Raw genomic sequence first — 14,053 nt, 5'->3', positions numbered from 1 at the left:
TGTATTTCGTTTATCGCAATAATTAATGATGTGATAATTTGTAAATAATAATTGGAATAATAATAAATTATGTTGATAAAGTTTTATGTTTATTTTCAACCCACTCATTTTATTAGACAGGGTGTCCATGAATGGGTGAATCAAACTGCTAGGGGAGGTAGCTCTACTAATGTTCTATCCCTAAAAAATATAAAACCCATTCTGGGACACCCTGTATATAGGCACCTAAGTTTAGGCAGCAGGATAAAATACTTGTATAAATAAAGTACCTACAGACAAAAAATAATGCACGGTTAAAAAACAGGAAAATTAATCTAAAAAACCAATCGATTCTATCAATGCACTGACCTTTTGAAGATACAAACTAACACACATTTATTTTGATGACCTCAAGCAAAACGTAGGTCACCGATTGAGATCCATATTAAAATCGCCAAAACATAATGCCATCGGTCAATACCTCGGAGTTATACAAGGGTATTGTTTTATTCAAATCTTTGAATTTTTCCTTAAATCCGCTCGATGATCTGGTTTTCTAATGACATAAATAATTACTTATTTGTTTGTGACAACGTTAGTGTTGTGATTTCTACCGTGCAGGATGGACGCGTCTCGTTTATTGTAAGTTTATTTACTTATGTACCTGTTAAAGCTTTCTTACTTTAACTTTGACTTGACAAACATCAAAAATCTGTCAAACTCCATACAAAACACACCGGTTAACGTTATAAGTAAGTAGTCACGGTCAAAGTTAGGTGGTGCAACTCAGCCTTTTTTTCAAAGGATTTTCGCGGGACACTACAAGATTTTCGTGTGAAACTGTGAACGTTTATTGATCCTGCAAAAAACGAGGTGTCTCCGCAGGAACAAGCCCTACTTATTTCTTTACAAACTGTAGACTGATAGATATTGTGCGGTCGACTGTACTTTAGATACACTTTTGAACTTGAACTCGTAAACTGAAGTTAGATAAACAACTCTAAGGTCTAGTGTGTATGAACATTTGATTCTCAGATGGGGAATCCTTTACTTACGGCTTCCATTATCTTTACTTAGTTACTTAATTAAAGATTCGGTCTAGTAAGAAGAGTCTAATAAGACAAGTAAATTAAACTTGAAAAAATCGAACTGCCTAAGGCGGGAATCGAACCCACGACCTTTCGCTTGCCAGGCGACTACTTACTCTTCGATCTGAGCTACTTAAGACAGAGGTTCGTACCTACTCGTAATTTTTAACCGACTTCAAATAAGAATAATTAATTAGGTAGGTAGTGAATTCTTTACAATAAATTATTTGACACTGGAAACATTTGTAACTCGTAAAAGACGACTTTACTTAGGTCAAGGTACTACCTACTTATTATACCAATCTTAAGTATTGATTTATGCAAAACATCCATTGTAAGCAAATATTGGAAATAATTTGCCGTAGGGTCATGTGTTCAACAATGAAACACTAAAATTTCAAAGTCTCATAAAACTCTTATTTTCATAGATAGAAGTCTAATTTTTGACAGGTATGTAGGCAATTTTATTGGGTATAGGATGGCATTAACGTTTTTTTTAATTGATGTTTAATCAATCAGCAAAAAAATAAATTCACATAAATTGGAAATGTTTTATTGTGTCCACTGTTGTGTACACAATGAAACACCTCAAATTCAACAATGAAACATAATAATTAATTGTGTGTCAACAATGAAACACTAACAATTCAATATCTCGTACACCTTTTGTTTTTACAGATACAAGTCTAATTTTTTGAAGCTACATAGTTAACTCAGTTGGGTAGGTATCGGATGTCATTTATGTTTTTTTTAATAAATTTGTAATCAATTAGCAAAACAATAAAAACAAACATATTGGAAATGTTTCATTGTGTCCGTTCTGATGTGCACAATGAAACACTACAATTTCAACAATGGGACATTATAATTGAGTGATTGATTCATATTTATTGAATTTATGAAGTAAGTGAATAATAAAAAATGCCCGAGTCCAATCAAAAGGTTTTATTAATAATTGAAATTTAATCAGACTCATCAGATTACCTATAACTAGTTAAGATAAGTCCTTACTATTTACTATTATATTTTTTTATATAAGGTGTTATTTTTTGTACTGATCATACTTTACCAACGCATCTAATAAAATCATACAAATACAACCCAAGTGTTTTTAAAAAAAAATTCAGGCTAGTTTTTGTTTTTACTTTTCCTAACAAAAAAAAGATATTATTTTTACAACCATCCTGTCTTCACTCACTGCCTCTCTCTCTTTCTTTACTCATTTCATTCATACGAGTACGAACAATGGCCGCGCGCATTCATTCAACGTTCACACACATAAAGGTTAGATTACACTAAACCTACGTTACCAAAAATTATCACTCGTGAGTATGTACGATGTTACGTCATGTTAATAGGTACTACGCGCTGGGAGAAACAAAATCTAGCTACATAAGTAGGTAAATAAGTGTATTTTCATTAGTGTAATAGCGGGGGACTTTTCCAACGAACCGAGGCGAATCATCCGCGTTAAACTAGAAATTTAAAAAAGGATAGAAATTGGAATTCAATATCTACGGTTTCGTAATGCCTACGCAATTTATTTAGAGACGTAATAAAAAATTGATAGGTACATACCTATTACTACTTCGCTTCGCTTCAGTGGAAATGCACCCTAATATTGAATATGAACAGGTGTTGTAAATAAAACTCACTGATCAATTTTCCTGGTTTTAATTCCTAAATTATGATTTGCCATCACACTTTAGATTCATTGATTTCACTTATTCACACATTTACCTATTTTGAATGTTGTTATTTAAAGTTCCTAGGTTATTATTACACTAATCACAATACATTTTGAACGTCAAGCCTTTGTTGAATGTTCACGTAAACACTGTCTTGCACTGTCTAATCTAGCCACGATCGAATTGAGGTAATGCTTTCGGGCTGCACACTTGCTTGCTGTTCACTAGACACCACGTCGGATGTTGTATTCACAATTCGCGCACTAACTTTTTTACGGAAAAAGTCCCTTTCGCGTAAACAAGCACTCATCTGTCCAAATCACACTGTAGGTATGTACCTAGGTAGACTTCCGCAATAACCATCGATAGAACTAGGTCGCGGTCGTGGCCCTCTGGCAACAACTCCTTGATAAGGCATTCCGTATTTTTACGCAAAAGCCGCCGTCTGCGCGGCGCTCGCATCTGGGCAGTCATGCCATATCTACCAATTTTTTGGTAGATCTACCACTTTTCACTTCAGTCTACCTATCTACCACCCTAGACCTAAAATCTACCTATTTTTTTAATTTTCATATATCACCACAATGTCGCGTCTATAACCCGACAGTAATTAGCCACCCTGTTCTCTTCTCACTACTTAGTCTGTGGCCCAAACGTGTGAAGCCAAGTTTATAAAAAAGTCTGTGGTAATTATTTATTTCTCTCTCATCTGTGATGATCTGTGTGTCGTTTGGATTTGGATTGTGTGTGTGTGTGTGTGTGTGTGTGTTAAGCTTGCTATGTTGCGAAATAGAGTGATTTTAATGAATATTTTCTTTGCTCCTCGAAAACTCCGTTTAAACGGTGCCCGTGCTTGCATTAATTAGCGGTTTCTTTTTAATAATGGATTCTGATAGCAGCGAAAGCGAGACACGGAGTTCTAGGTTAGGAACTCCGCCACGAAAACAAAGAAAAAGGCACTATGACCAAAAGTATTCAAAATTATGGGAAAGATAAGGAATTTGCAGGTTGGCTTCAAGAAAGTACTAAGGGTGAAGGATATTTTTATTGTAAATCATACTAGGTGTGATCTAAAGTGTGCCGGTGGACGATTTATTTTAAATAAACATGCAAATAGTTTAAAGCATGTAGCATGTGTGAAAGGCAGCGTTGCCAGACGTCCCGATTTTGGCGGGACGTCCCGATTTTTTAATCAAATTTAAATGTCCCGCGCGGGACAGGCTCGGTCCCGCTTTTCGGAGAGAGACACTCACTTCACCAGAGCCCAGATTACAGTAATTTTTAACGTCAACGTATCAACGTAACAGTTGACGTCAACTGTTTTGACCAATCCGTATCGCAGAATCGAAGAAGCGCGTCTGTATTGGTTGGAGACGTTAAAATTACCTTAATCGGGGCACTGACTATTGTTTGAAACGCCATAATATTATTCTAAAGAATAAAACTTTTTTAATTTCGATTTTTCTTTTATTTTTTCTTTTTTTATTCTAAAGACGAATTTAACGATAAGAGTAAATCTGATTTAAAATATTATTTTTTTGTTAAAATACATTTTCTATGGCTACTTTTGCTATCTATTGTCACGTAAACGTAATTTTAAGTCAAATAAAAAGATAAATATTTGGAAACTTTTGATTATTATACGTTTTTTTACTATGTCCCGCTTCTGACGGAAGAATCCCGCTATTTTCACTCAAAAAGTACCAAAGTCCCGACTTGGCGAAAAAAAAAAACTGGCAACGCTGGTGAAAGGTGACTTTCTATTCCATGGTTTTATGAATCTTAATTTTTTTTCTAAGTTGAGGTGGTAGATCTACCAATTTTGCATTTTACATTCTACCAACTTCTACCAACAATTGGCACATAATCTACCAATTTTCTAAAATTTGGGTTGGGAACACTGCATCTGGGTACCGCCAGCACTGTGCCGGTGATTGAAATTGAAATCCAGAACTTCGTCCTCGAAGCGCACGGAATCTCGTCAAGTCAGGATACGGCTGCGCTCCCTGAAGCGCTGCGCGGCTCCAAACAAGCAAGGTATGAAGGTTTTCGACTCGTCAATGTTTCTCGTCGGCCAGTTAGTGTGCCCGAAACATAATTTCACCTGCGTTTTGTTATTGATCAAGCGCGTCATTGTAATAAACCACACATACACTGCAATACGTTTGGGCGCATTGGACGGACTGGGACGATTATTTATGTTGTTGCGCTCCCGCATGCCGATCGGCGGCTCGGCGCGGGCTGTGGGCGCGGAGCGACTGGCAGCGATATCAATATGGCCGACTCACGCGGCGCGGCACGTGGCAGTGGTCGTTGCCCTCGGCCGGCTACTACGATAGTGCGTACAAACGAATACTCACCGCGCTCAAAGGATGATTTATTTTTTATTTTTTTCGAAACATTCTTTGTCGATTTACTCGAAAACTAGCCTGAATTTTTTTTTAAAAACACTTGGGTTGTATTTGTATGATTTTATTAGATGCGTTGGTAAAGTATGATCAGTACAAAAAATAACACCTTATATTATCTCCTAAATGATCACTTTTCTTCCTCTTTAGAGATTTAGTTCGCGCCATCTTAAATGAAAAATAAACAAAATTTTAGGATAACCTAGTAATTTATAGCCTTAAAAATGATTATTTGCACGGACAGTAGATTTTGTTTGCTATATGGTATTATACAATGAAACAATGTTTCATTGTGTCCATCATGCAACTGTTTCATTGTTGACTACATAGGGTTTATTTTAATAACCCCAAAAAAAATCACTAATTTGTAACACTTTTAACATATAATTTAGTTCCACTTAGTCTATGATATATGTGTAATGCTAGGTAATCATGAAAAATATAAATTTATCAACCATATTTTTATCAAAAATCTTTTAATAACGACAAAAATATTTACATTTTGGTGAAAAAAATAAATAATGCTCCACAGACACGTCTTCTCACACGTGGTGCCGACACGAACTGAGGTGCGGCGGGGTATTGTCGAAAGTATCCTTACGCGATATAGTGCACGATATGGCAACGCAGCATTTAAGAAATATTGCAGTGTTTTATTGTGTACCATTGTTTCATTGTTGAACATCTGACCCTACTTATCTGATTTTTCGCAGTATCACAAGTATGATTTTTCACTATTTTTATAGTTTTAACAAAAGACTGGCAATTTTGTACGCAGTGTTACAAGGAGGTAGTTAAGTAAGTAAGTACGGGTTCAATTCTTAGTTGGGCCGTGGGACACGGAAATTGAGATTTCAGCACTTTTGGAGATAGTTCCTACATAAGTAGAATCTAGGCTAGGACATGCTAAGAGAAGGCAACTTTTCAGGGTTCCGTAGTCCTAGTCCTGACAAGGAACCCTTATTTTGTGGATTTTAACCTAGTACCTAGGTAAGACTTAAGTATGCACAAACATTTTGGATTAACGCGTGTTATTTTAATAATACCTTACTAAACTTACAAGATCATTTTACTTAAGTATTGTCCGTATATTAAGCTTTAATTAAACCAATTACCTACTTATTTTCCTGTTGTGTTTGACGTAGTTCTTTTTGCTTTTACGAGAGGCTACTTATCTTACTGACAATATTATTGTAGCCCGCAAGTAGTGCGAGTGCATAACTTAGTTAAAATTACCTACCTTATAGTTATACCCACTCATGTAAATACGAGTATAAATTATGTAAATATTGCAAATTGTATTGCAAATATACTTAATCAAACACATAACGACAAAGATACAATCCGCTCGCAAGCAAATTATGTTTCCGAAGAATTTGCATAGGTAGGTACACATCGCGTGCAAACTGTCTTTAAGTGCATTCCTACATAAGTATTTATTAATGTAATGACTTAATACAATATCAATTAGACGAGACAAGATTACATACTAGATGAAACTATGCACATAATATAATTACTTACTTACCGACTATTAAATGGTTTCTGTGACCGTGTGTGAGTTGCAACTTGCTTACTTTTTATTGACCGACAGTTTGGTGGGTTTATAATGTTTTTAAGATTAGAGATGAAACGGATATCCGGTAACTATCCGGTAGGCCGGATATCCGGCCTAAATTTACTATCTGGCCGGATACCGGATAGTAACTCACTATCCGGCCGGATACCGGATATTAAAAACGTACGACAAATTCCTATTATAAAATTAAATACATTAATCTTTGAGGAAAATATCAATAAAATGGCTGGCTAATAATGACGGCTTTTATTTAAAGTCCAAAAATTATATCAAGTATACCATATTAAGGCCTTTCAAAATACTAATTTCTTTTTCTGGGCTATTCACTCTAATAACGAATACATAAATAGTAAAATCTGTTAATGTCGAAATATTGCCAATTAAAATAGGCGATCTTTTTTTCACTAATAGTCTGATGACATGATGCAGTTCAGTCAGATTACGCAAGTAAACTAATTTAATTTTCGCTATTTAATCACACGATGGCAACCGAAATCGCCCCTAGACAAGTTGCAAAATCTGACATTCCGTTCGGACTGATTCGATTTTCGAAAAGTGCGACTAGTCTAGTCTACTAATAGACCCACTGGTCGCGTTCGTAGCACCTGTGCGGCGCTAAACTCGTCACGACATGCAACGAGACAATGGGCCAACTATCCGGCCGCCGGATATCCGGCCAGCTGCTAGGCTGGATAGCCGGTATCCGGTATCCGGCCAAACAACTATCCGTTTCATCTCTAAAAGATAGTTAAGTTTTGTTTATATTGACTGATTAACAGCCCGATCAAGCTATCAGCCGAAAATAATCCGTATTCCGTAGTCTACGGGGGGGCTTAAAAGTTGCAGTATAAAAAACAGAAGGAAAAGTCGTATCGAGGAAAAAGCTGCGTGGTTTTCCAGATTATTTGGTTAGCATCATTTAAATTATTATTATACTTAGGTATTCTTAATTTAGGTACCTAGTTAATAGTTATCATAATATTTTGTTTCCTCATAGTTAGTGTTCTTTTTTAAATAGGACGGACTACAAACAGCTTCATGATTTCTTTTTCTAGAAGTTTGGCAGTTTTGTTGTTGGCGCTAGTGTCGCGGTCAGTCGCCGTCACTACAGAAGCTGAACCACCCTCAACTGTGACCTCTGCTGAAGAAATTGAAAGTAAGGTTTCTTTTGATTTCGAAGGTTTATTTTCATCCACAACGAGGTTGTGAAATCCCTCGAACCAAGTTAAAATAAATGCTTGTTATGAGTGGGTTCACCACAAGTACTTGTACAGTGATGGGGTAAGAACTACCAAGATGGGAATCGTGTCATCTTCCCCCGATTGTGACCTTGTGATTATGGGAATACCTCCCGCAAGTGCCACTTGTCTAGGGGGGCAGAGCGTCGACGTGACGTCACGGCTGCCAGATGCGCAGTTAACTCTACCAGTTTGTACTTATCTAATCTTTCCTTCCAGCCACAACCATGTCACCACCGCCGCCCCCACGCAATTGCTCGACTGCGAAGCGCGTCGAAGGCGTCTGCGTTCTGAGACAGGACTGCGACCACAGCGTGGGACCTATAGACCTGAGCTTGTACAAGCCTAAATGGTACACCAGGTCAGTTCGTTCGTTCGTTTCAGCCGAAAGACGTCCACTGCTGGACAAAGGCCTCCCCCAAGGATTTCCACGAAGACAGGTCCTGCGCCGCTCGCATTCAGGCACCTCCCGCGACCTTCACCAGATCGTCGGTACACGTAGTGGGAGGCCTGCCCACGCTACGTCTTCCGGCTCGTGGTCGCCACTCAAGAACTTTCCTGCCCCAGCAGCCATCAGCTCTACGAGCTATGTGCCCCGCCCACTGCCACATGATTTTACCAGGTCAGTATCACGGGAGTATTCCCACCTCTCGTTCCCATCACCAGCATCGAGGCCTGTAGCGACCTAGATAAGCTGCTTGCTTTCTGGGAGGATCTGAGGTGGTTGGAGTAGGAAGATAAACCACACATCGCGTACACAATGGTTGTGCGGTTTCGATTACCCTGTAAAACTAACCTCTCGTCCCACCGCTGCAACTCCTGTGTAGCCAGAATCTACAGCTTGACCGCTAATAAAAACCCAACCAGTGAAGGTCAAACATCATCATCTTCAGCCACAGGACGTCCACTGCTGAATATAGGCCTCCCACAATGGTTTCCACATCGCGGCCCGGTTGGTAGCAGCCATGGCAAGTAGGTCAAGTTTGTCCCTGGGGGAAGTTAAACTGTCTGGACTCGCACACTTCCTCGCGTTCGTCCCAGAGCGTTGATGTGACGTCACAGGCGCCAGTTAACTCGACCGGGTTGTTTATTACATCATAGTACGCGTCGCCGAGCTAGGCGTAGTGATTTCAAAATATGGATGCAGATTATCACAATTTGATCTCAAAAGGAAAAAGTCGCGATAAGGAAAAAGGGCGATTGTGGATTTTGCAAATAAAAACATTTTAATTAAAATCACTGTATTCTTGTTTATTCACTTTGAAGGTTCATGATCACACACATGCCGCCATTTTGACGCCGTCAACTGCTCCATAGAAAACACAACGTGACAACCTGAACACTGGTAATCTTTCTCACCCCGATGGAACTCAAAGTGCGCCTGGATCATAGAAAACATATAAGCCCCAGCGAAAATGCACTCGCATAACGTACACTCAAGTTTTAAAAAGGACGCATCTTGAGTTATTTCAAGCTCAGGGTCGCTGAACCTTATGAAATGGTATTGAAGCTGAGGTATTCCCGACTCTTCAAGCACCAAATCGTAATTATTAGAAGAAAATGAATCTGAGTTCACTTCGGCACACAACAATCTCTTATACGGATACTTGCTCAAATTCTGACGGTAGCTAGACGGACTGTAAATATATTTCGGCGCTTCTTCTAGGTCAGATTTGATCAATGCACTCAGCATCCAAATTTTATCCATAAGGTCTTGGTTGCGGTATTTCCCGTTGCCAATCCTGTGAATTATATCGTAGAACGTTTTTACGTCTACATGACCATGATTGGTCATTCGGGCTGTCCGGACTTGGTAATTTGTCTTCGCCTCCTGTAGTGGTGGAGGAGGGTAGTTTAGTTTTTTATTGATCAATAAATGCTTTAACGGCATCTTGATTTCTCGCTTGTACATTAATCCAGGAATCGAAATGCTTATTCGTATCCCAGGCCAATTCAAAATAGATTGGACAGCGACAGGCTGCAACCTGATTTTCTCCGAAGGAAGCTCAATGTTGAAAATGGTGTTATTTTGTTCCGGATGCGGCCGCCTGAAAAACAATTCATTCAGCTGTTGCCTTGTGCATTTAACTTCGATTGCCACCTCGTCGTTTGACGTCGTCGTCGGTTCTCTGACAGTGCTTTCATTTACTTCTTTTATAACTTTCTTGAGCATCGGATCGACTGCCGTTAACATGGACTGCAGGTACTTTTTGAGGCTTCCGTAATTACTTTGCAGCATATCTTTCATTTTGGCGATATTTTTTTGGTCTTTCAATATGTTTATGTCGAAGTCAAACTCGTCCCATTGAGGCCAATCTTTTAAGAAACGCTTGAGTAGGTTCAGGTAGATCTCTACTTCCAATTCATGTGTGTACACGATGTCCATTTCAAACTCTTTTTGTAGTATGTCTATTATTTGGGCGTTAGTTAAAACAGTATTTTGCTTCGTATCGTTTCCTATTAGACGTAGAAACAGCATTATGAGAGGTTTTTCTGTAAAGAAGAGAAATAATGTTAATTAACTATGTAATATTTTAAAGACTGTAAACCCTTGAAAAGGTGGCTGACAATAGTGACTGAATTTCTTGCACTGCTTCATCTTAGCATTTGCCCTTTTTATTGTCTCGAAGCAGTGGTAGGGGAAACGAACTAAAGTAGCTAACATACCCCGACGATTAACATGGAAATTATTGGGGGAGGCCTATGTTAAGCAGTGGACGTCCTATGACTGAAATGAGGATTAATACTGAGACGTGTAAAAGTGCTTTTTATAAGCCTACTTGCAAAAATAACATGTTTTTTTATAATTCCTATGAAGTAATTGAACCCTAAAGATTTAAGTTTATGAGTTTACTATGAGAGGTGATTCTAATTTGAACTCCTCTTATTTCTTCTGATTAAATTCGTTGCAGATTCCAAGACAGTTAGATAACCCCTGGGACTACTCAACCTTTACTGGTTGGGGCTCATTGGAGGCCATGCTAGTTTCAGCGGTAGCCGGTCGATCTCAAGATTTTAGTCCAGTCAATTGTGGCAAGGCAAAAAATACTACATGATTGTGTACTAAACTATGCTATTTCATTTAAGTTTCAAAGTGATAGATGGCCCAGTGTTTCGTTAGTAAACAGTAGATCTTGTCTAATCAAGTTGGCCACCCCTGCTGTATATTAAACTGCCTGTATAGGAGTTACAGTGATGGGAAAATGTGGTGGGAATTAGGATAAGTCCCATTACATTTGAGTCCTTAAGCGCCCTGTTGCGCGCCTTCTTGACTGGTAGCCTCAATATGGTCCCGGTCAAGAGGGCGCGCAATCCGCAATCTTCATCGTGTTGGTTCCCGCTGAAAACCAGCTTCTCGACATGGCGCTTGTTATGTCGCGAATATAGCTGAGCGGACGCCTCTTCAGCATAACTTGTAGTTTAATGTTATATGTACTGTATTCTTATTCTTATTCTTAAGTATAAACCTACTAACTACCACTAATGCCTTTATTCACAAACATTACTATGAGGTATGGACGCACAGGGTGACACACAAACCGATCACAGAGCCCTATTCGTTTGATTTGCTGCTTCACTTAAGCAAGCATCGTTTGTGAATACGGGGATAAGTTTCCCAACATATTCTAAAGCAATTATAGCATGTTTTATCTCAAAATACAGCCTAAATCTATGCAAAATACCACTCACTGATTAATCACGAAATCTCAGAAACTACAACACCTACAAACTTGAAATTTGGCAGGTAGGTTCCTTATAGGGTTTAGACATCCGCTAAGAAAGGATTTTACGAAACTCCACCCCTAAAGAGGTAAAACAGGGTCCACGCGTACGAAGTTAAATTATGAAATACCATACAGAAAAATAATAACACGTCATGGTATATCCACGCAATTTAAAGAGCAGCTTTTGTAAAAGATCTGACCGAGACTTGGAGACAATAAGCCGATAATTTATGAGATTTTTAAGAAGAATAACTTACCAGCTAAATCGCCTAAACTTGTAAGTAAAGCCGTATCATTATTGTCCACAATCATCACGTCCTCGTTGTCCGTAGTAGCTGTGGACATTGTTATTGTGGTTTTAGACTTATTAATTCAAAATTAGTTTTGAAATCTGCTTTAAAAATCGACACGAAACTTGGAGAAATTGAAAAAACAACACACAAATAAGTGACATTGACTGAAAGTGACACTGACAGACAGTTGACAACTAAACCACAGATTAAACAGACAGGTTACGTCAATATGGCTCTCAGTCCATGAAGCTAAAGATAAAAATGGAAGGCAAAGTTGGAACAAAAACTTGAGTCAAATACCTACTTATATCTATCTCGCTCTCTGCGGCCCTACCTCTCTTTTTAGTGTGAACTGTAGTATTGCTATCTTCTGATTTAAATCTCCTTGTAAATTCTTCGAAATAGCCAATTCACTAACCAAATCAGAAGTTAAACAAATAAATAATTAATATTTGAAACTAAGATTACCTAGTTAAATAAAAAATCACGAAATTGTCGGCCATTTAGGCTTAATGTGTTGGCGAATCAGGGAATTACAATCCCAATTCCTGGGTAATCGGTACCATGTGGCAACATCGGCCCAATCCGGCCCATCATGGAGGTTGTTTACTATTTTGTTTATTAAGCAGTTAATTTTGTTTGAGATTGTTTACAGGAAATAATCATTGTTTTATCACAAGAATTGGTGCAAAATTTTGTAGTGCGTGGTTGCGGTAGTACGTGGTGTCCTGGAAGTGACATAAGATTCCACGCGTAAGTGTTTATTTCGTGATTTCCGACATTGGATCATTGTAAACATTTTTCACATTTTTTACAGTAATTTCTTCCTAAAACGTTTTACCACTAATTACACTTATCATTTTTAATGATACCTATGTCAAGAAATAAAGATTTTACATTGGTTTCATTGAATTTGAGCAATTTTATATTTTTTGTTTATTTAGAAAGAGCGAGTCTGCCCACAGAGAGCGAGATAGTGATACTTAGTTTGTGCTTCAAGTAGGTATTCGGAGTGTGGCCTCCATTTTTATCTGTAGCTTCATGCCTCAGTCCGATTTGTTATTTTTTTTTTTTTTTTTTTTTTTTTAATGGACGCGCGCTGGTAGCTTGAGGAGCTTTTCCAGCTTCACCGGGCAGAGTGGCGAGTACAGAAGGTACTCTAGCCGTTGGCGATCGTCGGTGCGCGTGCCGACGAGGCCGAGTGTGGGCTTCGCGAAGCGAAGCCCAGGCTCGTCCGCGTCGGTCGCAGACCGACGTTCGCGATCGGGCCGTATCGAGCGCATAAGGCGCCCGATCAGTGGCGAAACCAACTAGAGGGTTGCCCACCGCGGTGTTGGACCAAAGTCCAGCCTACGGCGGGCTCACTCTAGTGGGCCCGATCGATCGAGGGGACTACGGACGCGGCCTGAGGGCGCCACGGTAGGCTCGGACCTCGGCTCAGGCCGTGTCCGGGGGACGGTTTTTTTTTATAATGTTGTGTTAGTTTATATTTCACTCTATATCCGCGGGAAGCTGGAGCCCGAGCGAGACGAGTCGCAAGTTAATAAAGTTCTTATTTTGTTACAGCCCCTGCTTGGACGACGAAGTGTGCTGTCCTTTCACGGCTCTCGTCGTACAAGCACAACCTACCGGCGAAACCGAAGACAACTCCGTCAATGATTCGTCTTTTGATTAGTTAATAAATTAGTTTACCAAATCTTATCTAATAATTTAATAATAAAAAAAAAGACTTCAGTTTGTCATAATTTAATGTTACCAATATAAATACCACAATAAAAACAATAATTATTACAAAATATTCGATTTGGCAAGCTTCATGAAACAAAAATCATTTTGATCTTGATTTTTTTGTCTGCTATCACAAATTCAAAATTGTTGCAAATAGTTTTCAAAGAGGCCATCTATCGGTGGGAGTAAGTTTCAAGTAGCGCCATCTATTAGTGAAAACTGGCATTCATAGCGCCATCTATTAGTGCGAACTGGCATTCAAGTAGCGCCATCTGTTAGTAAAAACAGGCACTCACAGCGCCATCTAGTAGTGAAAATGGGCATTTT

The 14,053-nt window shown here is 38.7% G+C and overlaps 2 protein-coding genes across 2 annotated transcripts; one reads left to right on the top strand and one right to left on the bottom strand.

The window, feature by feature from the left end:
* The first annotated feature begins 521 nt into the window (after positions 1-521).
* LOC135085858 (uncharacterized) lies at positions 522-13,699 on the top strand. The gene is made up of 4 exons (XM_063980641.1): positions 522-621; positions 7,798-7,898; positions 8,200-8,341; positions 13,565-13,699. The coding sequence occupies exons 1-4, from the start codon at positions 602-604 to the stop codon at positions 13,671-13,673; spliced, it is 372 nt and encodes a 123-aa protein (XP_063836711.1). The 5' UTR covers positions 522-601; the 3' UTR covers positions 13,674-13,699.
* LOC135086088 (uncharacterized) lies at positions 9,234-12,163 on the bottom strand. Its single transcript, XM_063980849.1, has 2 exons — positions 11,963-12,163; positions 9,234-10,473 (listed from the first exon to the last, which is right to left on the bottom strand). Exons 1-2 carry the CDS (start codon positions 12,048-12,050, stop codon positions 9,236-9,238), a joined length of 1,326 nt encoding a protein of 441 aa, XP_063836919.1. The 5' UTR covers positions 12,051-12,163; the 3' UTR covers positions 9,234-9,235.
* Positions 13,700-14,053: the final 354 nt, after the last annotated feature.

Source organism: Ostrinia nubilalis, chromosome 30 (genome assembly GCF_963855985.1).
Source record: "Ostrinia nubilalis chromosome 30, ilOstNubi1.1, whole genome shotgun sequence".
In the NCBI taxonomy this organism is placed as follows: domain Eukaryota; kingdom Metazoa; phylum Arthropoda; class Insecta; order Lepidoptera; family Crambidae; genus Ostrinia; species Ostrinia nubilalis.
Note: the sequence above shows the minus strand (reverse complement) of the source record. Positions and strands in the feature narration are given on the sequence as shown.

Bases quoted from the DNA above. Each gene is read 5' to 3' on its own strand.
- LOC135086088 (XM_063980849.1), bottom strand. From the start codon at position 12,050: ATGTCCACAGCTACTACGGACAACGAGGACGTGATGATTGTGGACAAT. The intron at 10,474-11,962 runs GTAAGTTATTCT...TCTTCTTTACAG, and splicing joins AAGTTTAGGCGATTTAGCTG to AAAAACCTCTCATAATGCTG.
- LOC135085858 (XM_063980641.1), top strand. From the start codon at position 602: ATGGACGCGTCTCGTTTATT. The intron at 622-7,797 runs GTAAGTTTATTT...TTCTTTTTCTAG, and splicing joins ATGGACGCGTCTCGTTTATT to AAGTTTGGCAGTTTTGTTGT. The intron at 8,342-13,564 runs GTCAGTTCGTTC...ATTTTGTTACAG, and splicing joins AAGCCTAAATGGTACACCAG to CCCCTGCTTGGACGACGAAG.